The sequence below is a fragment of the Mus musculus genome, chromosome 19 (genome assembly GCF_000001635.26).
Source record: "Mus musculus strain C57BL/6J chromosome 19, GRCm38.p6 C57BL/6J".
Classification (NCBI taxonomy): Eukaryota; Metazoa; Chordata; class Mammalia; order Rodentia; family Muridae; genus Mus; species Mus musculus.
In genome coordinates, this window is record NC_000085.6 from 13,915,410 (window position 1) to 13,939,534 (window position 24,125).

Sequence of the window (24,125 nt, forward strand, 5' to 3'; positions counted from 1 at the left end):
AATGATATAGAAAATTAAATGAGGGAACATTACAACATTAAGTTGAATATATAAATTTAAGGACACAATTAATATATTTTAAATATATGTTTTTTAAACATATAAATATAAAGAAATATACATATATGTATATATCTTTTAACTATACTAGAGTGATAGCCATCAGGATAATGTCCAGGAGTGAGACAGTGTGACCAAGCATGGACAATTTCAATAAAATAAAGACAAGCTTTGCCTTGATCAGGGTGACTATGATCAGGAAGTAGGAAGGCATTTAGTTTTGGATGTTAGACCCAACAATATTATGTTTAAGTAACTATAAATCATTGTAGACAATCCCTACATGCTCTCTAAATACAGTAATTTCTACCATACAAGTGTAAGTTTTCAATAATGTAAATATTGAGTAAATCTTTTCAAGGGCCCCAGTGAGCCTGCACTCCTCATCACAAAAAGCATAGATTGTGAAAACAGAAATTTCTTTAATCATCATATGTTCTATCTCTACTCTTTTCTCAATGTAAAAGGTATAAGTGACACACAAGGATGGAAAACAGACTTCTAAGATTTACTTAATGATTTCTTATCTAGAGACCACAACCATGGAGCCTGAACAATAGCAAGAGTGCCTTACAAAGAAGCTAACTCATCCCTGGATGCTCCTGCTGGAGAGTGATGGAGGGAATAACACTGAAAAACATATCCTGTGTTCTATGGCATGTTGCCTGGAATCGATGTTAAAGGGATATTGGACACAAGAGCAGTTTCCACTGAACCTTCATTAGAAGACTGTGTTGTTTGTAAATCAAGTATGGTAATTAATAAGACCATGATCATCTTACAGATGTCCAGACTTAGTCAGGCCTCATTTGAAGATTAGATCCCATTGAAATTCACCCTTATGTGTGAAACATGGAAATACAGCAGGTATCCTTGCAAGCCACAGGGCTGCTGCTAGTCTCAGATCGACAGACTATTAATTATTTGACTTTGAACAGCCACTAACTTGTCTTTGGTGCCAATTTTCTCATTAGCAAAATAATAACAATATTAAATCATGTCACAGAACATGAAAGTAAACAGACATGTTCACAAATATTAAAATGTATGAAAATAGAGGTATTGTGTTTACTTAGGTTTAGTTTTATGGATTAAATTTTCACAGTGAACGTGTAATATTGTCATACCAAATAAAATTCTAGGTTGTGCTAATGGAACACAATTTATACATGATTTAATTTGGATAATTACAGGCTTAGTTGTATATATAAAGACTGCAAGTTAGGAAGTTCCAACTTGAACTAGTGTGTAATTAGGAGTCAGATCAAATTATTCAAATGAAACAGAATAGAGCAGAGGAAGCAGAAGTCTTAGATGGGGACTCAAGCTCTTTCATAAATGAGGGCAATGGATAGGTCAATATATCTGGTCTTACATTCTCACCTAAACTTCATGACAATAATTGATAAAATACTACAAGTAGAAGGTGAATGATGGCATTTCAAAGAAATGGAACATAAGTATTTCAATTTTCTTTAAAAAGCTTCCTGGAGCCACATGAATATAAGGTACTTTCATGGCAATTCTGGATAGAGTAGTTAAAGGGTCAGCAAACCACAATTGTGAAATGATGTAAGAACTGAGCCATATGGTAAAATGGTATTAGAGGAATGCAAAATTGTTATAACTCAGTGTGTAGAAATTTAAGTATAATTTCTTTGAGCAATTGGTACATAACAGGAAAAGAACATTCATTGACTTGGTATTTGAAAACTTCTTCTGGAAGCAAGAGAAATGTGGGAACAGATTCCCTCTAGACTGTCAATTATACAGTTTTGTCTTTGGTAGAAAGCATATTTGCAGTTGTATAAAGGAAACATCACTTACAACATTTAAAGCCTATAAGCAAAATATATTAAATTTAAATAGATTGTTACATGAACAAAGTAAATGCACAAAATATTTTAATGGGACATAAAAGAAAATAAGTGGGGAAGATTTCCCTACTATATTTAGTGACACAACTTTCTTTGTCAATTATTGGCATGAAGTTATACATGTGTATATGCAGAAATGAAAACAAATAGATGTATAAATAGAAATGAATATATTATGCTAGCTAAATCTGATTGTAATATTGTCAAACAGCTGACATTATTTAGCTCATTCTATGTGCTGGAAAGTGCTCTTCTCTACATCCTGGCAGAAAATTATGTTCAAATACCCTAATGATACAAGTGTGATTTTTTTCTTATGTTTTATATCCTTATGAGGGATATAAAATTGAAGTCCAGAAACCTGTATTTAGATAGATATATTGGATGGATAGATGGATGGATGGATAGATAGAAATACAGATAATATGATATATGATGGATTGGAGAGGAAAATATGAAGAAGGAATCTAGGAGGAGCAGAGATAAAAGGGTAATATGGCAAAAGGCAAAATATGACATTCCTTTAACAAGAAGAGTCTCTCTCTCTCTCTCTCTCTCTCTCTCTCTCTCTCTCTCTCTCTCCATTGTATGTGCATGGGGGCGGGGGGGGGGAGTATGTTTCCTACCATGAAATGATAGAAAGAGACTATTTGAAGGAATAAAGGGAACAGAATAATACATAGAGGAAGACAGGGACAAGTAGGGGGAACATAAAAATAAGAACAAGAAAAGACACCATCTCACACACAAACACACACACATACTTGTGTGTGTATGTGTGTACATGTGTATAATATGATATATATATATGTATGTATATGTATGTGTGTGTGTGTGTGTGTGTGTGTGTGTGTAAAGAAACCAATAACCTTTATATGCTAAGTAAATTATATCCAAAAGCAATTGAGGTACAAAGTAACATGACTTGACCAAAGGCTCTGACATTAAAAATAACTACAAGTTTGAACATACTTGTAAATGTGATGTAACAAGCAGTGCAAAAAGTGAAGTGTAATATATTAAAGAAGATACATTTTGATTTGGAGTAATAAATACTGAAATAAAATAAAGAATTTTAGTTATTAATACTTGAATAGATAATTTGTCTTGCTGAATAGTTAAATAATAACAAAACATGTGAATGTGCACTGTAAGGGATGAGTCAATATGAAGAGTCAGGTCTCTGTTTATATACTCCAGAAAGTCATTGTGGGGGAAGGAGATTAAACTGATATTAGTGTCTGAAGACTAAAACTAAGGTCAGTACAAGTATTATAAAAAGCAATAAAACCCAAGTCCAAAATGAGATATATTATGTTGAACTTTTGGTGAATAGAGGGTCATATGTGAACTAGATGCCTACAGAGCAGATGTGAGAGTATTTAAATTGGAAGAGAGGAACAGACATCTTTGTACCTTCTAAACCTGAGGAGTATATGCCTCTTATCTTTACAGAAATCTCCCAATTTATACCAGAATTAACTAGAAACAGAAATTTGAAAGAGCAAAACTCTGATGTATGAAATGAAGATTCAAGATTTCTGAAAATAACTTCTACAAATACGCAGGGATTATATATTTAATTTCCATCATAAGGAAAACGACTATCCTTCAGTTGTGGTTTCTTTACAAATCACTCTTAAGTTCTGATGAACAAAGTCACTACATTGAATCCATGGCCAAGAATAACATTACCACAGTAACGGAATTCATTCTAATAGGCTTTAATGACCACCCCAAGTGGGAGATTCCACTATTTCTGGTATTTCTTAGCTTTTATCTTGTCACCATGCTGGGAAACTTGGGCATGGTCATTCTTATACATGTAGATGTCCAACTCCACATCCCAATGTACTTCTTTCTGAGCCATCTCTCTGTGTTGGATGCCTGCTATACCTCAGTCATCACCCCTCAGATACTGGCAACGCTGGCTACAGGTAAAACAGTCGTTTCCTATGGACGTTGTGCTGCCCAGTTCTTCTTCTTCACTATCTGTGCAGCTACAGAATGTTTCCTGCTGTCTGTGATGGCCTATGATCGCTATGTTGCTATTAGCAATCCACTGCTCTACACTGTGGCCATGGGCCCTAGAAAATGTTGGAGTTTAGTAGTAGGAGCATATGTCTGTGGAATGTGTGGGGCCATTCTGCGTACCACATGCACCTTCTCTCTCTCCTTCTGTGAAAATAATCAGATCAATTTCTTCTTTTGTGACCTCCCACCTCTGCTGAAGCTGGCCTGTAGTGACACAACAAATATTGAAATTATCATTGTCTTCTTTGGGAATTTTGTAATTTCGGCCAATGCCTTAGTCATCCTCATTTCCTACCTGCTCATCATCAAAGCTGTCATGAGAATGAAGTCTTCAGGTAGAAGAGCAAAGACTTTCTCAACATGTGTCTCCCACCTCACTGCTGTGGCTCTTTTATTTGGGACACTCATCTTTATGTACATACGTAGTGGTTCAAAGAAATCCCTGGAAGAAGATAAGGTTGTGTCTGTCTTCTACACTGTGGTCATTCCCATGCTGAACCCACTTGTCTACAGCCTAAGAAACAAGGATGTCAAGGCTGCATTCAAGAAGGTTACTGGTAAATGGCAGGTCTCCCACAGCATACAATACTGAGTGAGAGGCTTCTCATCTTAATAAAGATTATCAGTGTATCCTAATAGACAATGGCACTACATGCATGCTGAACCCATGAACAGAAATAAAGCAGACAAGTCATTCCAGGCAAGGAAATATATGAATGTGGTGAACTTTGTATCTAAAAAATTCTGCAATGCTTTATTCTTTCCCCCATTACTAACATTCAGTTCACCATGTCAGTCACTTAATCCCTGCTTTCCTCTAATTAAAGAATTAGAGAATCTAAGGCCCAAGGTTGCCTCACCTGATACTAATCCTTAACACATTTTTCTGTTGGCTTTGCCCCTCTTAACATTACTGTGGTTTCTTATTTTTATTATTGTTTTTATATTCAATATTTTATTTACAGTTCAAAATTTATCCCCTTTCAGGTTCAATCACTCCAGAAAACCCCCTATTCCTTTCCCCTCCTGCTTCTTTGAGGGTGTTTTCCTGACTGTACTGGCTGGTTTTAGGTGTCAACTTTACACAGCTGGAGTTATCACAGAGAAAGGAGCTTCAGTTGAGAAAATGCCTCCATGAGATCCAGCTGTGGAACATTTTCTCAATTAGTGATCAAGGGGGAAAGGCTGCTTGTGGGTGGGACCATCTCTGGGCTGGTAGTCTTGGGTTCTATAAGAGAGCAAGTTGATCAAGCCAGGGGAAGCAAGCCAGTAAGGAAGATCCCTCCATGGCTTCTGCATCAACTCCTGCTTTCTGCCCTGCTTGATTTCCAGTCCTGACTTCTTTCAGTGATGAACAGCAATGTGGAAATGTAAGATGAATAATCCCTTTCCTCCCCAACTGCTTCTTGGTCATGATGTTTGTGCTGGAATAGAAACCCTGACTGAGACACTGATCCATCCACCCACTCCTGCCTATGGGCCCTCATATTCCCCTACACTGGGGCATCAAGCATTCACAGAACTAAAGGCCCCTTCTCACATTGATGCTCAACAAGGCCATCCTCTGCTATATATGCAGCTGGATCCATGGATCCCTCCATGGGTACTCTTTGGTTGGTGGTTTACTCCCTGGGAGATCTGGGGCATCTGGTTGATTGATATTCTTGTTCTCACTATGGGGATGCAAACCCCTTAAGATCCTTCAGGTCTTTCCCTAACTCCTCCATTGGGGACCTCATGCTCAGTCCAACAGTTGGCTGCAAGCATTCACTTCTGTATTTGTCAGTCTCTGGCAGAGCCTCTCAGGAGACAGCTATATCAGGCTCCTGTCAACATGCACTTCTTTGCAACCACAATGGTGTGTGCATTGTGACTGTATATGGGATAGATCCCCAGGTAGGGCAGTCTCTGAATGGCCTTTTTATCAGTCTCTGTTCCACACTTTGTCTCTATATCTCTTCCCATGGGTATTTTGCTCCCCACTCCCTTCTAAAAAGGACTGAAGCACCCACACTTTGGTCATCCTACTTCTTGAGGTTCATGTGGTGTGTGAATTTTATTCTGGGTATTCTGAGCTTTTAAGCTAATATCCACTTATCACTTACTGCAAACCATGTGAGTCTTTCTGTGACTGGATTACTTCACTCAGAATATTCTCTTAACATTACTATGTTTTCTATATCAAAGAATTTATCTGAGAATCTAATTAAACTAATTAAACTTTTTGTTTTCTTCTTAATATGTCACCCAAAACTCCAAGAAATATTGTACAATATAAGTCTCTCCCTTCATCAATACAGTGTCTTCTTACTTGCTCAGTTCAGGACAACTTAAAAATGTCTTGCCAGGAACAACAATATGAACTCAGAGCTGTGTCTCTAGTTGCATATGTAGCAGCGGATGGCCTAGTCGGCCATCAATGGGAGGAGAGGCCCTTGGTATTGCGAAGATCATATGCCCCAGTACAGGGGAATGCCAGGGCTAGGAATCAGGAGTGGGTGGGTTGGGGAGCAGGGTGGGGAAAGGGTATAGGGGGGTTGGGGGACAGCATTTGAAATGTAAACGAAGAAAATATCTAATAAAAATCTTTTTTAAAAAAATGTCTTGCCTGTTAATAACTCACCAGCTTTCTTCTTTCATGTTAGTATGGTATCATTGAGATGAAGTTAAGCAGTTACTTATGTGAAGGATTCCACAATGGCCAAGTATAGATTCTGAAAGAACCATGACTTGCTGTTGTTTATCATCATACAGTCTGATTTGTAAGAAGTTCTCACCAGGTATTGTATTGGTATAGGGATTTTAGTGAGTACAGAGACATATACACAACTGAATTACATTTCCTCACAGATTCCCTGAAAATAATTGTAACTCCCTCACTAAACTGTGAAATCTTTCATAGCAGAACATATTCTTTTATTCTACATTAAAAGTTCAAAGCAGATTAGTGTTCCATCACAGCTTTTGCAGAAATTTGTGAATGGCATGAATGGTTCTGTTTGCTTTACACAGTAACTCTGCCAAGTAAATGAAGATTTGGTTAAATAAAAAATGTCTAAGCAATGACTGTCCCAAATTGAGACACATTCCATGGGTGAGAACCAATCACTGACACTATTAATGATACTACATTATGCTTGCAGACAGGATCATAGCCCAAAAAAGATGTAGAGACCTACTGCCAAGCATTAGATAGAGCTCTGGGAGTCCTGGAAGAGCTGGGGGGTAGGACTGGAGGACCCAAAGATGATAGGAACCCCACAGGAAGAACAAGTGTCAACTAATCTGGACCTTGGAGTGCCCCAGAAACTGAATCACCAACCAAAGAGTAAACATATATTGGACATATACCCCTTGCACATAAGTAGCAAATGTGCAGCTGGTTCATTATACAGATCCCCTAACAACTGAGTCGGATCTCTCAATGAATCTAGTGCCTGCCTCTGGATCCCAATCCCCTAACTAGGCTGCTGTGTCATTCCTCACTGAGAGGTCCTGCATTTATTTGATTTGTTTATGGTAGAGGGGAAACCCAGTGGGTTCCCCCTTCTCAGAAGAGAAGTGTAGAGGGAAAGACAGGGGAGTTGTGAGAGGAAAACTGGGAGGATGGGGACTGGTGTTGAAATGTTAAAGAAAGAAAGAAAGAAAGAAAGAAAGAAAGAAAGAAAGAAAGAAAGAAAGAAAGAAAGAAAGAAAGAAAGAAATGGAAAAAGGAAAAGGTGAAAAGATTTCTATGATTTCTATGTTGCAATTAGGAAACATTTCCTCACTTTCCTGTCAACTCTCTCAACATTCTAATCCATGTCCATTTCTTTGAGTCAGATGCTTATCCCCAAGAACACTGTTTATCAGTGATCCCCAGGGATCCATTGGACAGAGAATCAGATAGGAAACCATCGCTAAATTTCCTCATCTACTTTATGCTTTGCCCATATTTACTCTTAGGACTATAGCAGCATTCTCTGAGGAACAACTCCCCCTACCACATCTCCATTCACTGAGGAATACACTTCTTGGTACAAACCTACAGTACCCCTAGACCTTTCTTCTCAGTCTAGACTGGTTCCTTTTCCTACTGAATCCTGCTTGAAGGAACCCCTCTTGTTAACACATTTCAATGTTCTCAGAACCTAACCTCTTGGTTCAGAAAAGATATCTCTAGCTTTTTACCACAGCCTACCTGAGATTTTCCTCCTAATCAAATCTCCATTATTTTCTGACACCCACTGAAAGACCCCCGAAGGGAGACCCTCACTCAAGCACTCAAGCCCCGGGACAGCCGCGGACCCAAGAAGACACTGAGACCGTACTCAAAATGTAGAAGGCAAGATTTAATAGAACAACAGCAAGAAAGCACATAGAACATAGACCAGAGCTCTGGGGTCGAGACTCATGCACCTAGTGGTGTAGAGGAGAATCGACGACCAGCCAAAATTTTTCACAGGCTTATATAGTAAAACTCAAGGGGGAAGAGCTGGGCAGGGAAAGTACAAGTTTACATTACTAGGGGGTTCTGCCAAGGGACAAGGGGTTCTGCCAAGGGAATCTACGTAACTAAGGGGTCATGTCCTATCATTTGGCAATGTACCCGGTTCATTTTGAGGTTGTTCCAGGAGGCCCTTATCTCAAAAATGTTCTTGGAACAGTTTTTAATTGGGAGGGTTCGAACTCTAGGGTGAGGAGTTCAGGAATGCATTCTGGGGTGAAGAGTTCAGGAGTGTCCCGGGAACAATCTCTAGATGGGAGGGGTCGGGCTCTGGGGTGAAGAAGAGTTCAGTAAAAATTTTTATTCTTCATTCCCCACTTCTTCTAGGAGATAGCTCTAATCTTAGAGCGAGTTTTCAACCTCCTGAAGGACCTGATATTGTTGCCTTAGTACCATAACTTGGACTGCGTTTATCCTTTCTCTAATAAAAGCTACTAACTTATTAAGGATGCATGGGCCAAAAGTAAGCAAAAGCATAAGTGTAATTAAAGGTCCTGCTATAGTGGAGAGGAGAGTGGTGAGCCAAGGGGACTTATTAAACCAGCTTTCAAACCATCCTTGTTGGCTTTCTCTTTCTCTTTTACGTATATCTAGGCGTTCTCTAAGTTTAGCCATAGAATCTTTGATTATTCCTGAATGGTCAACATAAAAACAACATTCTTCTTTTAAGGTCCTATTCATCCTCTCTACCTGTCCTAAGCTTTGAGGGCGGTAAGCACAGTGTAATTTCCAATCGATGCCCAACTGAGTGGCCAAGCCCTGACTTACCTGGGCAACAAAGGCTGGTCCATTGTCGGACCCGATTACCTTAGGGATTCCAAATATTGGCAGGATTTCTTCAAGGATCTTCTTGGTCACAATCTGGGCAGTCTCTGTTTTAGTGGGAAATGCCTCGACCCATCCTGAAAAGGTGTCTACAAATACTAACAGATACTTGTTACCATACATTCCAGGTTTAACTTCAGTAAAGTCTACCTCCCAATACACTCCAGGATGGTCTCCCCGTTGTCTCTTTCCAGGTTCTCTGTAGGCTTTAGTTGCATTAGTGAATGCACATGGTTTGCAGGAGTCTATAATCTTTTGAGCCACTGACTTCAGGTTGGGGACTTGGTATCGGGAATTTTTAATTAGTCTCATCATTTTTTCAACTCCCAGGTGGGTGAATTGGTGTAGTCCTTTCACAAATTTTATTGCTTCTTCGGGAGTTAATTCTATTTTCCCTTCAAAAAAATATGGGAAGGGATCTCTGGTCCACCATAGCTCTTTTATGTTATACCTCTCGTCCTCAGTGCTTTTGGGCGGATCACCTTTTTCAGTTAAGATCATGGCCCCTTGAGCAACTTGTTTTGCTACTGAGTCTGCCATTCGGTTGCCCCTGGCCACCAAGTCTTCTCCTCTTTGGTGGCCGGGGCAGTGGATGATGGCTACCTTCTTAGGTGCATGTATGGCTTCCAACAGGGCCAGAATTTCTTCTTTGTTTTTAATGTCTTTACCAGCCGAGGTCAATAGCCCTCGCTGCCTGTAGATGGCCCCATGGATGTGTGCGGTAGCAAAAGCATAGCGGCTGTCAGTGTAGATGTTAACGATCTTACCTTTAGCCTCTCGGAGGGCTTGTATAAGCGCTATAAGTTCAGCCTTTTGTGCCGACGTTCCTTCAGGCAAAGTGCTTGCCCAAATTACCTTTTTCCTGTCTACCACCGCAGCTCCAGCCTTTCGCTTCCCCTCTATCAGGAAACTGCTGCCGTCTGTGTACCAACTGGGAGCTCCAGGCCAGGGTTGGTCAGTCAGGTCACTTCTGGTCCCAGTTTCTTCAGCGAGGATGTCCATACATTGATGTACTGGGACGGAATCATTTGTTAGAGGGAGAAGGGTAGCTGGGTTGAGGATGGCAGGGGGCGCAAAGGTTACACGCTCATTTAGCAGCAGGCTCTGATAGTGTGTCATTCGGGCATTTGTCATCCATCTGTCAGGTGGCTGCCGCACGATACTTTCTAAGGCATGAGGGGCCACAACAGTCACCTGTTGTCCCATTGTCAATTTGTCAGCATCTTTGATCAACAGGGCTACTGCTGCAATAGCTTTCAGACATGTGGGCCATCCACTAGCAACAGGATCTAATTTTTTTGACAAATAGGCTACAGGTCTCTTCCAGGGTCCCAGTGCTTGTGTCAACACTCCCCTGGCTACACCCGCTCTCTCGTCCACATATAGGACGAAAGGCTTAGTCAAGTCTGGTAATGCTAGCGCGGGGGCAGTCATTAGAGACGACTTGATAGCCTCAAAAGCTCTTTGGTGTTCTTCTTTCCACTCGAAAGGAACCCCTTCCTTAGTCAAAGGATACAGAGGTGCTGCTAGGGTTGCAAAGCCTGGAATCCAGAGTCTACAAAAGCCAGCAGTCCCCAGAAACTCACGTACCTGCCGTGGGGTAGTTGGCGATGGGCTCATCATAACAGTCTTCTTCCGGGCCTCTGTGAGCCATCTTTTGCCCCCTCGGAGGGTATACCCCAGGTAGGTTACCTCAGTTTGACAGATTTGTGCCTTTTTAGCCAAAACTCGATACCCCAAGTCACTCAGTTCTGCGAGGAGCCTCTCAGTTCCCTGGTGACACAGCTCCTTCGAGGCCGCCGCAACCAAGAGATCATCCACATACTGTAGTAGGGTAAGCTGAGGGTTTCGAGCGCGAAAAGGCGCGAGATCCCGATGGAGGGCCTCGTCAAACAGGGTGGGGGAATTTTTGAACCCCTGTGGTAGCCTAGTCCAAGTTAGTTGACCAGTCTGTCCGCCCTCTGGGTCCCTCCATTCAAAAGCAAACAGGAGCTGACTCTTAGGGTGCAAACGCAGGCAAAAGAAGGCATCTTTTAAGTCCAGAACTGTATACCATGTTCTCTCAGGTGGGAGAGAGCTTAATAAATTGTACGGGTTCGGGACTGTGGGGTGAATGTCCAGGACCCTTTTGTTAACCTCCCGGAGGTCTTGTACCGGGCGATAGTCATTGGTCCCTGGTTTTCGAACCGGCAGAAGTGGTGTATTCCAGGGGGACTGACAGGCCACTAAAACTCCTTGGCCCAGCAACCTCTGGATATGAGGCCAGATGCCTTCTCTAGCTTCCTTGCTCATGGGGTATTGTTTTACCGAAATGGGGGTGGCATCAGCTTTAAGTTCTACCACAACCGGAGGCACTTGTTTAGCCAACCCCATTCCTGCTTGTTCTGCCCAGACATTGGGGAACGCAGTTAGCCAACCTGAAGAGACTGCATTTTTGGGTTGTTCTTCATGCAACCGGTACTCTTCCTCTGTGTTGAGGACAAGGCAGGCAACAGGGGCCTTTCCCCAGCTTACTTGTGGGCCTTCTGAAGTAAATTGGACTTGAGCCTTTAGTTTGGTTAGCAGATCGCGCCCCAAGAGGGGAGCAGGGCACTCAGGTATCACCAGAAAGGAGTGGGTCACTATATTCTTGTCTATCTGAAGAGCTCGTTTGGTCGTCCAGGGGTAAAATTTACTACCAGTGGCTCCAATTACCATGGTCTTTTTGGAGCCCAGCTTGCCTAGGGGGTTAGTGAGTACTGAATGCTCTGCTCCGGTGTCTATCAGGAAGTTGACAGGGGTCCCCTCCACGGACAAAGTTACCCTAGGCTCAGGGAGGGGGTCTGAGCCCCGACTTCCCTAATCATCTTCTAGGGTCAGGACCTTGGATCGCTCCCACTTTTTAGGGCAATCCCTAGTCCAGTGTCCTTTCTCTTTGCAATAGGCGCATTGGTCTTTTTCCAGTGGTATCTTTCTGCCACCTGGCGGTTTCACTTCCCTGTTGCCCAGGAGCCCTATTTTACCTTTTCCTGACTGTCTATCATTCACAACTGCGGCCAAAATTTTACTCAGATTTCTCTCCTGACGGCGATCCCGTCTATTTTCCCTCTCCTCTATTTCTTTCTTCTCTCTCTCTCCTGCCTCTCTTCTTCTGTTTCCCTCTTATGATAGACTTTCTCTGCTTCTTTTACTAAATCTTGGAGCGTATGATCTTGGAGCCCCTCCAGCCTTTGCAGCTTTTTCTTAATGTCGGGAGCGGACTGACCAATGAAGGCCATGGCTACAGCGGCTCTCTGCCCCTCTGACAAGGGGTCAAAAGGGGTGTATCTCCTATATGCCTCCATTAGACGCTCAAGGAAGACTGAGGGTGGTTCAGTCTGCCCCTGCAAGACCTCTCTTGGAGCCCCTCCAGCCTTTGCATGCCTCCATTAGACGCTCAAGGAAGACTGAGGGTGGTTCAGTCTGCCCCTGCAAGACCTCTCTTACCTTAGCCAAATTGGTGGGCCGTCTAGCGGCTCCTCTGAGACCTGCCACTAGAGTCCGGCGATAGACAAGGAGGCGTCCCCTACCTTCCGTGGTGTTGTAGTCCCAGTTGGGGTGGTTCAAGGGAAAAGCCTCGTCCACGAGGTTAGGGAGGGCAGTGGGTGTGCTGTCCTCTCCCAGAACATTTTTTCTCGCCTCCATCAGGATTCTTTCTCTTTCTTCTGTGGTAAAAAGAACCTGCAAAAGCTGCTGACAATCATCCCAAGTGGGTTGATGGGAGAACATAAGTGACTCAAGGAGCCCAGTAAGTCCAGAGGGGTTCTCTGAGAAGGGAGGGTGGTTAGTTTTCCAATTGTATAAATCAGAAGAGGAAAAAGGCCAGTACTGTAAAGGAATGAGATCATTAGGTCCTGGTGCTGGCCCTCCTACATGTGCTCTGAGTGGCAAGGCAACTGTTGAGTCTGGCCCCCCTTCCTCCCCGGGGCTTCGGCCTCGGCGACTCCGAGTCCCCCCCGCCGGTCCCTGAGCCCCTCTCGCCACTGGTCCCTGTGGTGGGGCAGCTGCAGGTGGCTGTTGGGGCAAGGGGTAAGGGGGAGGTTGGGAGTCCATCCAGAGGAGGTCGTCAATCTCTGGATAGATCTTGGGGGGTGCTGATGGGCCAGACTTTCCGGCTGCATCAGACTGGGCAACCACTACGGTCAGCTTCGAAGAGTTTGGGGTCCAAGGCTTGACCCATGGAGGTGGGAATTGGACGAGATTCTGCCAGGTCACAATGTAGGGGATCTGATCAGGGTGACCCCCTTCCTCCTGAAAAACAATTCGCCTGATGGCGGCGATTAGTGACAAGTCAAAAGCACCCTCAGGTGGCCAGCCCACTCCAAACGTTGGCCACTCGGAGGCACAAAAGGTCTGCCACGGACCCTTTCTGACCTCCACTGACTGGTTGTGGGCTCTGACCCGCACCTCCTTCCAATGCTCCAGAGTCAGAGAAAGGGGAGTGGACACAGATTGTCCCATTTCTAGAAAAACAGTAGTCACAACAAGAGCGGACACGAGACTAAGACAAAAAAGAAACCAGAAACGGCGGCGACTCTGCGTCGACCACAAGCAACTCAAAGAATCAGATGGCCTCTCTAAGGCCGGCCGATTGAGACCCTCTGCACGAGGTGGGACTCGAACCCACGATCCCGTGACCAAATGCGAGGTGGGACTCGAACCCACGGTCTCGCAACAAGGCGCGAGGTGGGACTCAAACCCACGATCTCGCAACAAAACGCGAGGTGGGACTCGAACCCACGATCTCGCAACTGGGCACGAGGTGGGACTCAAACCCACGATCTCGCAACCCCAAATGGTCTCTTGGCCTCCAAAGGGGTCCACCAGGCGTCCCTGGTCCTCCCCTGTTCCTCCTGGGACGTCTCCCAGGGTGAACGGACGGTGGACACCTGGACATGTCTATCCTTATCCACCCCGCGTTCCCTCTCGGAGCGCGGTCTCACTGAGCGTCCGCAAAACCGAAACTGCGATCGCACCAAACTTAGAAACAGAACACAGACATCAGACCAAAACAGAACAAAGAATCTTACCTCTAAGTGGGTCTAGGACCTCTGGGTGGTCGCGCTGATTCCCGGCCAATGCACCAAAATGAAAGATCCCCGAAGGGAGACCCTCACTCAAGCACTCAAGCCCCGGGACAGCCGCGGACCCAAGAAGACACTGAGACTGTACTCAAAATGTAGAAGGCAAGATTTAATAGAACAACAGCAAGAAAGCACATAGAACATAGACCAGAGCTCTGGGGTCGAGACTCATGCACCTAGTGGTGTAGAGGAGAATCGACGACCAGCCAAAATTTTTCACAGGCTTATATAGTAAAACTCAAGGGGGAAGAGCTGGGCAGGGAAAGTACAAGTTTACATTACTAGGGGGTTCTGCCAAGGGACAAGGGGTTCTGCCAAGGGAATCTACGTAACTAAGGGGTCATGTCCTATCATTTGGCAATGTACCCGGTTCATTTTGAGGTTGTTCCAGGAGGCCCTTATCTCAAAAATGTTCTTGGAACAGTTTTTAGTTGGGAGGGTTCGAACTCTAGGGTGAGGAGTTCAGGAATGCATTCTGGGATGAAGAGTTCAGGAGTGTTCCGGGAACAATCTCTAGATGGGAGGGGTCGGGCTCTGGGGTGAAGAAGAGTTCAGTAAAAATTTTTATTCTTCACCACCAAAGCAGAAGCTGTCTCTACTGAAGAACCCACAGCCATCATGATTTCCTAGGATCCAGAAAGGGGACCACAAATCAAAGGTCAGAACACCCAACAAACAAAAAATAGGACCAGATTTAACACCAAGAAACACCTAAATATAATTCTGGGTATTTAGACCTTAGAACAAAATCACAAATAGAAACACCAAGAACAATATCTCCAGCAGAACATAATAATATTAATACATTAGACCCTGAGAAGTGCAATATAGCAAAAGCACAAGAAAAGAACTTCAAAAACTTGATACTATTTTCTTACACGCGTTCTCGCGACCGGCCAGGAAGAACGCAACAAACCGGAATCTTCTGCGGCAAAAGCTTTATTGCTTACATCTTCAGGAGCCAGAGAGCAAGAGCAAGAGAGCAAGAGAGCAAGAGAGCAAGAGAGCAAGAGAGCAAGAGAGCAAGAGAGCAAGAGAGCAAGAGAGCAAGAGAGCAAGAAAGCAAGAAAGCAAGAAAAAGAACAAGAACAAGAAAGCAAGAGAGAGAAAAAAAAAATGGCAAAACCCCATCCCTTTTAAGGAGAATTATCCTCCGCCTAGGACGTATTACTCCCTGATTGGCTGCAGCCCATTGACCCAGTTGTCATCATGAGAAAGGCAGAACACATGGCAGGAAAACTGCCCCTGCACGTGTGCAGATTATGTTTACCACTTAGAACACAGCTGTCAGCGCCATCTTGCAACGGCAAATGTGAGGGCGGCTCCTCACAGATCCCCCTTTTCTTTTAATAAGAGCAATAGGCCACCCATATTAATGAGAGTGGAGATAGAGGTCAAATCTCCAGTGTGCAGGTAAAGGAGCCATGTACAGGATTAGCTCTTAGGCTCACAGGCTTTTACCCAGAGCAACCCTGACCTGCTCCCATGTCGTTTTTCCTGGGGAGAAGGACACTTGGACACTCAACCTTCTTGAAAGATGACATGTCTCCCTAGAATAGGCTCATATGTGCCGCAGAGCCCTTCTACTGCAGTGCTTAGCCGTGCAACTCTCTCGGGCTGCTGAAGCACACTCACTCTATCCCGTGCAATGAGACTAGCCTCGTGGGGTGCAAGAGCTGAGTGGCCAGCGACCTATTGCTTAAGCATAGATAACCATATATCAGGGGAAGCACCATGTTCTAGTGCTGCAAGTGCCTGGGCAATAACCACCTTGTCTCTCCTAGTTTGGGCCTTAAGCTTACAGACCAACCAAAGAAGCAACACTAATCCACAGCAAAGTGTATCTCCAAATAATATCAATCCCACCCATTCTTTAACGAAGGAAAATGCTGAGGAGATCCAATTGGGTAATCCTTTGATCAGGGACAGGTCCAAGCGCGTGGAGTTGACCTGAATGATGGCAAGTCTCAATTCCCGAAGGGTCTGTTCAAATTCAGCCGTCCAATTCTGTAACATATACTGAGAAAGACTTGACAAATTAGCTGCCCTAGTAAATTTCTCATACTGAATGGAAGTAACACATAATGAGAGGTCCCCCAAGCTCCCGACAAACCCTGAGCCAGTCTTGTAAACCTTTGTTCTTTCTTGGGGCTATGGCCGCTCTGCACTCCTGTGTGGCTTGCTCATAAATGAGCTATTCTACCAGAGGTGCGGCTTGCTCCAAATCTGCAAAAATACGCTCTGCTGCCTCTGTCATTCTGGCCACAAAATCTGAGAATGACTCCTGAGGCCCCTGGACGATCTTTGTTAGTTGTCCAGTGGCTTCACCTGCTCTGGAGAGCGCCTTCCAGGCCCTAATAGCCTTTTCATCTGATTCAGAACTATTAAGAACTGGCTCCTTGAGCTCATCTAGTGATGAGTATAGGCTCCTTCTCCTAGAGACCTCCGCTGATTGATCTTTTTTCTTTTCTTTTTCCTTCTCCTTCCTTCTAATCTCTCCCCAGGTATTCTTACCTGACCTAAACTTTTCCTCAGGTTCAAGACCCGTGGAAAGGCCTGTATACTTATTTTGTGCGCCATATTTCCTCTTTGCTCCTACTCTCTCTCCCCGCTTTACTTCTGATAGATTGCCCTGAATTTCATCCAGAATTTTCAGCCCTGCCTTAACCGCTTGATAACATGTGAAAAGGAACAAAAAGGCTCCTAACACTAGAGAAAGTTCAAGGCCAAACATACCTTGTAAAGCTATTTCCCACTTTGCTTCTGATAGACTGTCTTGAATTTCGTTAGAAAGTTCAAGGCCAGACGTACCTTGTAAAGCTATTTCCCACTTTACTTCTGATAGACTGTCTTGAATTTCGTTAGAAAGTTCAAGACCAGACTTACCTTGTAAAGCTATACTTACGGGTACCCTGTTCCCCAGCTGAAGAGTTCTGAATTCACGCAGTTGAATCCTTCTCAACAGTCTGTGTTGCGGGAACACTTCATTACCACCATTCCCCAGCTGAAGAGTTCTGAATCCAGGCTGGATCCTTCTCAACAGTCTGTTTTACGGGAACCTTTATGACCGTGACCCGCAGTTCTGGTTCCGGAATGAGGGATCTTCCTTGCGCCGGTGATGGTAACCGTCCCAGGTTTTCTCGTCCCAGATCTTCTCGTCCCAGGTCTTCTCGTCCCAGGTCTTCTCGTCCCGGGTTTCAGCACCAACTCTTACACGCGTTCTCGCGACCGGCCAGGAAGAACGCAACAAACCGGAATCTTCTGCGGCAAAAGCTTTATTGCTTACATCTTCAGGAGCCAGAGAGCAAGAGCAAGAGAGCAAGAGAGCAAGAGAGCAAGAGCAAGAGCAAGAGAGAGCAAGAAAGCAAGAAAAAGAACAAGAACAAGAAAGCAAGAGAGAGAAAAAAAATGGCAAAACCCCATCCCTTTTAAGGAGAATTATCCTCCGCCTAGGACGTATTACTCCCTGATTGACTGCAGCCCATTGACCCAGTTGTCATCATGAGAAAGGCAGAACACATGGCAGGAAAACTGCCCCTGCACGTGTGCAGATTATGTTTACCACTTAGAACACAGCTGTCAGCGCCATCTTGCAACGGCAAATGTGAGGGCGGCTCCTCACACTATTTCATAAAATTTATTTTGATCATACTATCTCACAATAACTTCTCCAAAATCCAGGCTTCTCTCTTCTCTCTCTCTCTCTCCCTCTCTCTCTCTCTCTCTCTCTCTCTCTCTCTCACACACACACACACACACACACACACACAATTTTGTGTCCTCAGTTTTTTTTTTATCCCATCAAGTCAAATTTGCACTGCCCATAAAGTCTTCGGTGTGGTGCCATCCACTGAAGCAATCTACATGGGGCAAAATTCTGAAAGACAACTGATGTTTTTCTTCTCCAAGCAACTATCAATTGCCAAGAGCTTCTCTGCTTGAGATGGATGCCCACCTCCTGTCTCCAATGGTTGGATGCATACCTGCTGTCTCCATATTTTGATTTGGTCTAGCTTAAGCTTGCACAGATATGCATTTTGCTACAGTTGCTTGTGAATTCATATATGCATCCTACTGTGCTGAGAAAACACTGTTTCCTGGTAGTCATCGATCACCTCTGGCTCTTACAATGTTTCTACCTCTCTTCCACCATGATCCCTGACCTTTAGGAGGAAGCAGTTTTATATGGATGTCTCGTTTAGGACCGGGCAATCTGGAGTCTCTTATTTTCTGCATTTTGAGAGGTTGTGAGCCTTTGTGCTAACTGCCATCTACTTCAAGAAGCTTCTCTGGTGAGAAATGAAAGTACATTAATATATGAGTAAAAAATAGATTATTAGGAATTAGTTTAATAGTGAAAAACAGGGTTCAAAGCTGGGTAAGATGATCACTTCTTCTAGTAACATGCCTAGTACCTTCCAGCATTATAGGAGTTAGCCAGTAAAAAGAAAGTTTCCAAATCAGTACCAGCTCAAACTACTCTAGTCTTACTTTCATTCAACATAATGTGTTGCTTCTACAAGCCTATCACACTTCCATGTAAGAATTATTTTCCACTCAAAGAAGTGGGGTCAAAGATTGCTGATGAAGAAGGGAACAGTGTTCCAAACAAGAGCCAATATTTTTTTCCACAATGTGGTGGTCATTAATGATGAGGTCCTTAGTTTCTATTGTCAGGGACCTCTCACTTTAGATACTTATCTTACCACTAACCTGCACATCATAGTGCTACAAAATCCTGCAGTGGATTTTTTTGTTACTATTTTTTTAATTAGGTATTTATTTCATTTACATTTCCAATGCTATCCCAAAAGTCCCCCACATGCTCCCCCACCCACCCACTCCCACTTCTTGGCCCTGGCATTCCCCTGTGCATATAAAGTTTGCACGACCAATGGGCCTCTCTTTCCACTGATGGCCGACTAGGACATCTTCTGATTCATATGCAGCTAGAGACGCGAGTTGGTTGGGGGTATTGGTTAGTTCATATTGTTGTTCCACCTTATTGAAATTCATTCAAGCCACACACAATGATTTGCCAATTAGGGTACTTATATTTCTCAGGGGTCAATGGAAGTTTTTGGAACCTTTACAAACTGTCCAAAATGTAAAGACTATCCCCGGAATTCAGTGAGTAAAGGCAAAAATATTACCCCAAAATATTACTCCACAACAAAAAAATTATTTAATACTAACATCAGTAGACTTTAGGTTGCACTCTAGGACTCCCTGAGAACCTGAGGTAATGTTAATGGTCTTGCTTCTGATTCACTGGGAATATTGCACTACAGAATGATCTGGGACATTGGGATAGAAGTACTTTGATCAGAAACAAAGGAATTCATTAAGCTGATAATGAAAAACATACTCCACTAGTATATACTTTGGGTTATCTTCTGCCCCCAGTGTTTTTTCCATGTGATTTCCTAGCATGGTGACCATTTGTGGTGTGAACTCACTTACAGCACTTCATTAATCTGCAGACCATCTTGAAATGGTGTTTTATTAGTAAGAAAACCAAGGTTCACAGAGTCAATGCCAATGTATCCACTTTATAAAAAGCAGAACAGAAATTCTACCCCCAAGTCTAACTCCAGTTAAAGGTACCTTGCTTTCTACCAACACCAGGAAATATCTCTTAACACCATGTATAGAATGTGATACATAAATCTTATTTCTATTATTGATATTTAAACACTAGAAGGAAGAGGGAAGATAAATGTAAAAGAGAAAGGAAAGAAAAATGGAGATATGGAAGAAGGGATAGAGAAAAGAAACAAGAGGGGAGAGAAATTTTTAATAAAGAAGACAGAATGAATAAGAAGAGGAAAGAAGAGAGGGAAAGACCCAGAAGTGAGAACAATGAGACTAAATCACTTAAACTCCAACCACATTTGTAGCTCAGTCTCCTCGTCAATATCTCTCATTGTCTCTCTCTCTCATCTTGTGTACAGGCACCTCATTCAATTGTCAGTGGAACATGTCCAGTTGGAAGCAGAAAGTCACTACAACATGAGAAATCACAATGCTGCTACAGCTTCCTTCCAAGTCCCAGAAGTGAAATTACTATGTCTCCAGGTAAGGAGAGAGGATGATACCTGTTCCACCAGTGGCCAGCAGATGGTCATAAAGGATTTTGGATGAAATGTATGTTCACATCAGAAAAGAATCCTGTAATGGTGTTTAAAACCTGGAAATATATGACCAAAAATGTCAATGCCACCAACATACATAGTATACTACAGCCACTTAAAATCCTTTTACTAGATGGTCAATCCTTCAGTCTCTGCTCCGAACTTTGTCTCTGCAACCCCTTCCATGAGTATTTTGTTCCCACTTCTAAGAAGGGTTCTGGACATCCAGAGACAGCCCCATTTGAGGATCCACCCCATAAACATCCACCTAAACCAGACACTATGCCAGATGCCAAAAAAGAGCCTGCTGACAGGAGCCTGATATAGTTATCTCCTGAGGGCCTCTGCCAGTGCCTGGCAAATACAGAAGTGGATGCTCACAATCATCCATTGGACAAAGCACAGGGTCCCCAATGAAAGAACTAGAGAAAGTATGCAAGGAGCTGAAGGGGTCTGAAGCCCCATAGGAGGAACATCAATATGAACTAACCAGTACCCCCATAGCTCCTTGGAACTAAACCACCAATCAAAGAAAACACATGGTGGAACTTGCGGTTTGAGCTGTATAAAAGCAGAGGATGGCGTAGTTGGTTATCAATGGGAGGAGAAGCCCTAGGTCCTGTAAAGGTTCTATGCCACAGTATAGGGGAATATGAGGGCTGATAATGGATGTGGGTGGGTTGGGGATCAGGGGAGATAGGGGATTTTCAGAGGGGATCCTAGGAAAGGAGATAACATTTGAAATGCAAATAAAGAAAATATCTAATAAAAAATAAATACAAAAAAATAAATCCTTATACTAGTTCTTTTTCACTTATTTCAAGTTATCCAAAACCTGTACCTGGTGCATCATCTACTACACAGCATTATCCCACCTATATCATACAATGAATCGCCCTATGTCTTCAGGTTTACTTCATTAAAATTCCACTATATATATATATATATATATATATATATATATATATATATATATATATATATATACAGAGAGAGAGAGAGAGAGAGAGAGAGAGAGAGAGAGAGAGAGAGAGGGAGGGAGAGGGAGGGAGAGAGAGAGAGACTGGCTCCTAGTATTAGATACAAGTCAGGTGAAATCCTTTGACTCATAGTTTATGAGGGATTAAACAAGAATTGTAATCTACTAATGCCCCTAACATATCTTTTTTCTCTCTGTAAGGAATACAAAATAAAGTCACAGTAATAGAATAAATTTCAAGCACTGAGCTACAAGAACATAGTAAAACTTTTAGCACTAATGAACAATATGTAAAGAGATCTTACTGAAGGGATTGGTGTTTGATAAAAGCCTCAAACAATAAATCAAGTTCTAAGGAAAGGAAGCATGAAAATACTAGCTGAGACTCTAGGACAAAGAATAAATAAGTGATTATTCAAGGCAAAAGGCAATAAAGAATTGATAATAACTTACTATGGATTTTGACAGTAGTTGTACAGAAAGCATGTGTCCACGTCAAAGTGGATCTTATGTGCCACATTTAAGGGCATAGAATTTACTTTTTAGGAGATGGCTTGCTGACTATTGCTGACAAGCAGTGTGTATTTCTCCATGTGATTAGGGAGATGAACAGGAAACAGATGGACTGAAAAGAGTGATTGGAGGAGAAAGACCAGGTTCAGTATTTGTTAAAGCTGCAGGTTTGAAAAACATCCTTTCTCACACCAAAAACACTCCCCAGGAAGGCAGAGATTTGGTAAATACCCTTTCTCTCTTTTAAAGACAAAGAAACCATAAAGTAAACTGAGAAATGACAACAGATGCCAAAGAAAATGTGAAGAAAATAACTATGGAAAACTACTTAAACTTCAAAAATAGAAGAAAACAGAAAAAAAAAGAAAGAAATAGGTTAAATAGAAATGCAGACTATTCCAGTGCTTCAACCACAAAACCCATACCAAAATTTACTATGAAATACAAATTCTACCATTGATTTAGATTGATGGCTTCATTCAGAAGGAATGACACAGGTTGTGTATTCAATAGAGCCTCCATAAACACTGTTAAACTTAAAGAGGATGATGGATGAATAGATTTGTCAACTAATTATTGATGGTTATGAATTATGACAAGTTCATTATGTTAGTTCAAAGAGATGAAGACCACATATGACTACAAACTTCTGTAGGTTGTCCAATGTTGTTTCATGTTCCTCTGATGTATGTCAATAGACTGTAGTCAGGAATTCTGCCAGTTTTTCCTTTGGCCCTCAGCCTAGGCACATCAGGCAATCAGGAAAGTGTGTGGCAATGAGAGTGAAATATAATGAGTCATCTGAAAAGCCATCACCTGTCTCATGACTACTTAATCCTGGGAAGAGCTCCAGGTGCCCATGTTCAAGGCATTGACCCAGTTTCTCCTCCATACAGATAGTACAGTGTTTCAAAAGTTTCCTCAGAACCAGTGACCCAATATGGAGATGAGCCAGTGCATCACTAAAACCCTTGACTTCCTGTCCTACCATGACCCCATCAGCACAGTGTTGGCCACCTGAACCACCCTGCTTTTCCTCCTTTGCCTGCATACTTTAGGCATCTTCATGTATTACCCTCACACCTACATTGTCTGACCCCAATAACTAACAACTCAGCCACCTGATGCTGTCCTCCTTGACATTGTTTTCTTTGCCCCTTCCTGTTCATTGCATACGCAAACCCCTTACCTGTGCTGTGCAACAGACAGCCTTTTGAGTCATCTTTACAGTGTGCACTGTGATAGCCAATACCATTGTAGTAGTGATAGCCTTCCAGGCCACAAGGCCAGATACAAGTGTCAGTATGTGGGCAGGACCAGTCCTCCCTATCACTGTTCCTAATATCTGTTCCCTAATCCAAGCAGTATTGTGTATCCTCTGGGTGACGAAATGGCCCACACAGCCTATGAAAACTACTGATTCTGGGCCCACTGTAATTTCCAAGTGTGATGGGGTTCCATAGAGCTGTTTTATATCACACTGGGATATTTGGGTCTACTAGGTCTGGTCAGCTCACTTGTGGCAATTCCTGCCCGCAGGCTGCCTAACACTTTTAAAGAAGTAAAGTACATCACTGTCAGCATGCTAGTCTGTTAGTCTGCTTCTGTGTCTGGGTGTTCTTCACACCTACCCACCAGAGCACCCAAGTTAAGGACACAGTAGTTGTGGAGGTCTTTGTCATCTTGACATCAGGAGCAGGCCTCGTGACCTTCTTCTTCTTCATCATCTTCTTCTTCCTTATCATCTCTACATTAGTTACCTCATCTGTGTATATATATATATATATATATATATATATATATATACATATACATATACATATATATATATATGTAATGTGTGTGAGTGTGTGTGTGTGTGTGTGTGAATCTGGCCTGGGCCATTGGAAGAGGCAGAACATCATGATATATCTCTAGTATGTCTCAAGGTATTAAAGTACCCATGTTTCTAGGCAATGAAACACAATCATATTCCCATAACTATAATCATACATTTTTACTAACACTAAAATAACCCAGAAAAAAAAAACCCTAAAGCTTAGTATATTCATAGGCATAGCTCTTGGAGTAACAGTAAATATATCCATTTGTCTTATAGATATAACCATAATGATA

General features: G+C 42.8%; 1 protein-coding gene and 1 pseudogene across 1 annotated transcript; both read left to right on the forward strand.

Moving 5' to 3' along the window:
• Positions 1–3,612: 3,612 nt before the first annotated feature.
• Positions 3,613–4,563, forward strand: Olfr1505 (olfactory receptor 1505). Its single transcript, NM_001011850.1, has one exon. It carries the CDS (start codon positions 3,613–3,615, stop codon positions 4,561–4,563), a length of 951 nt encoding a protein of 316 aa, NP_001011850.1.
• On the forward strand, positions 23,154–23,879 carry Vmn2r-ps135 (vomeronasal 2, receptor, pseudogene 135; annotated as a pseudogene).

Coding starts and splice junctions, on each gene's coding strand:
- Olfr1505 (NM_001011850.1), top strand. CDS start 3,613: ATGGCCAAGAATAACATTACCACAGTAACGGAATTCATTCTAATAGGC.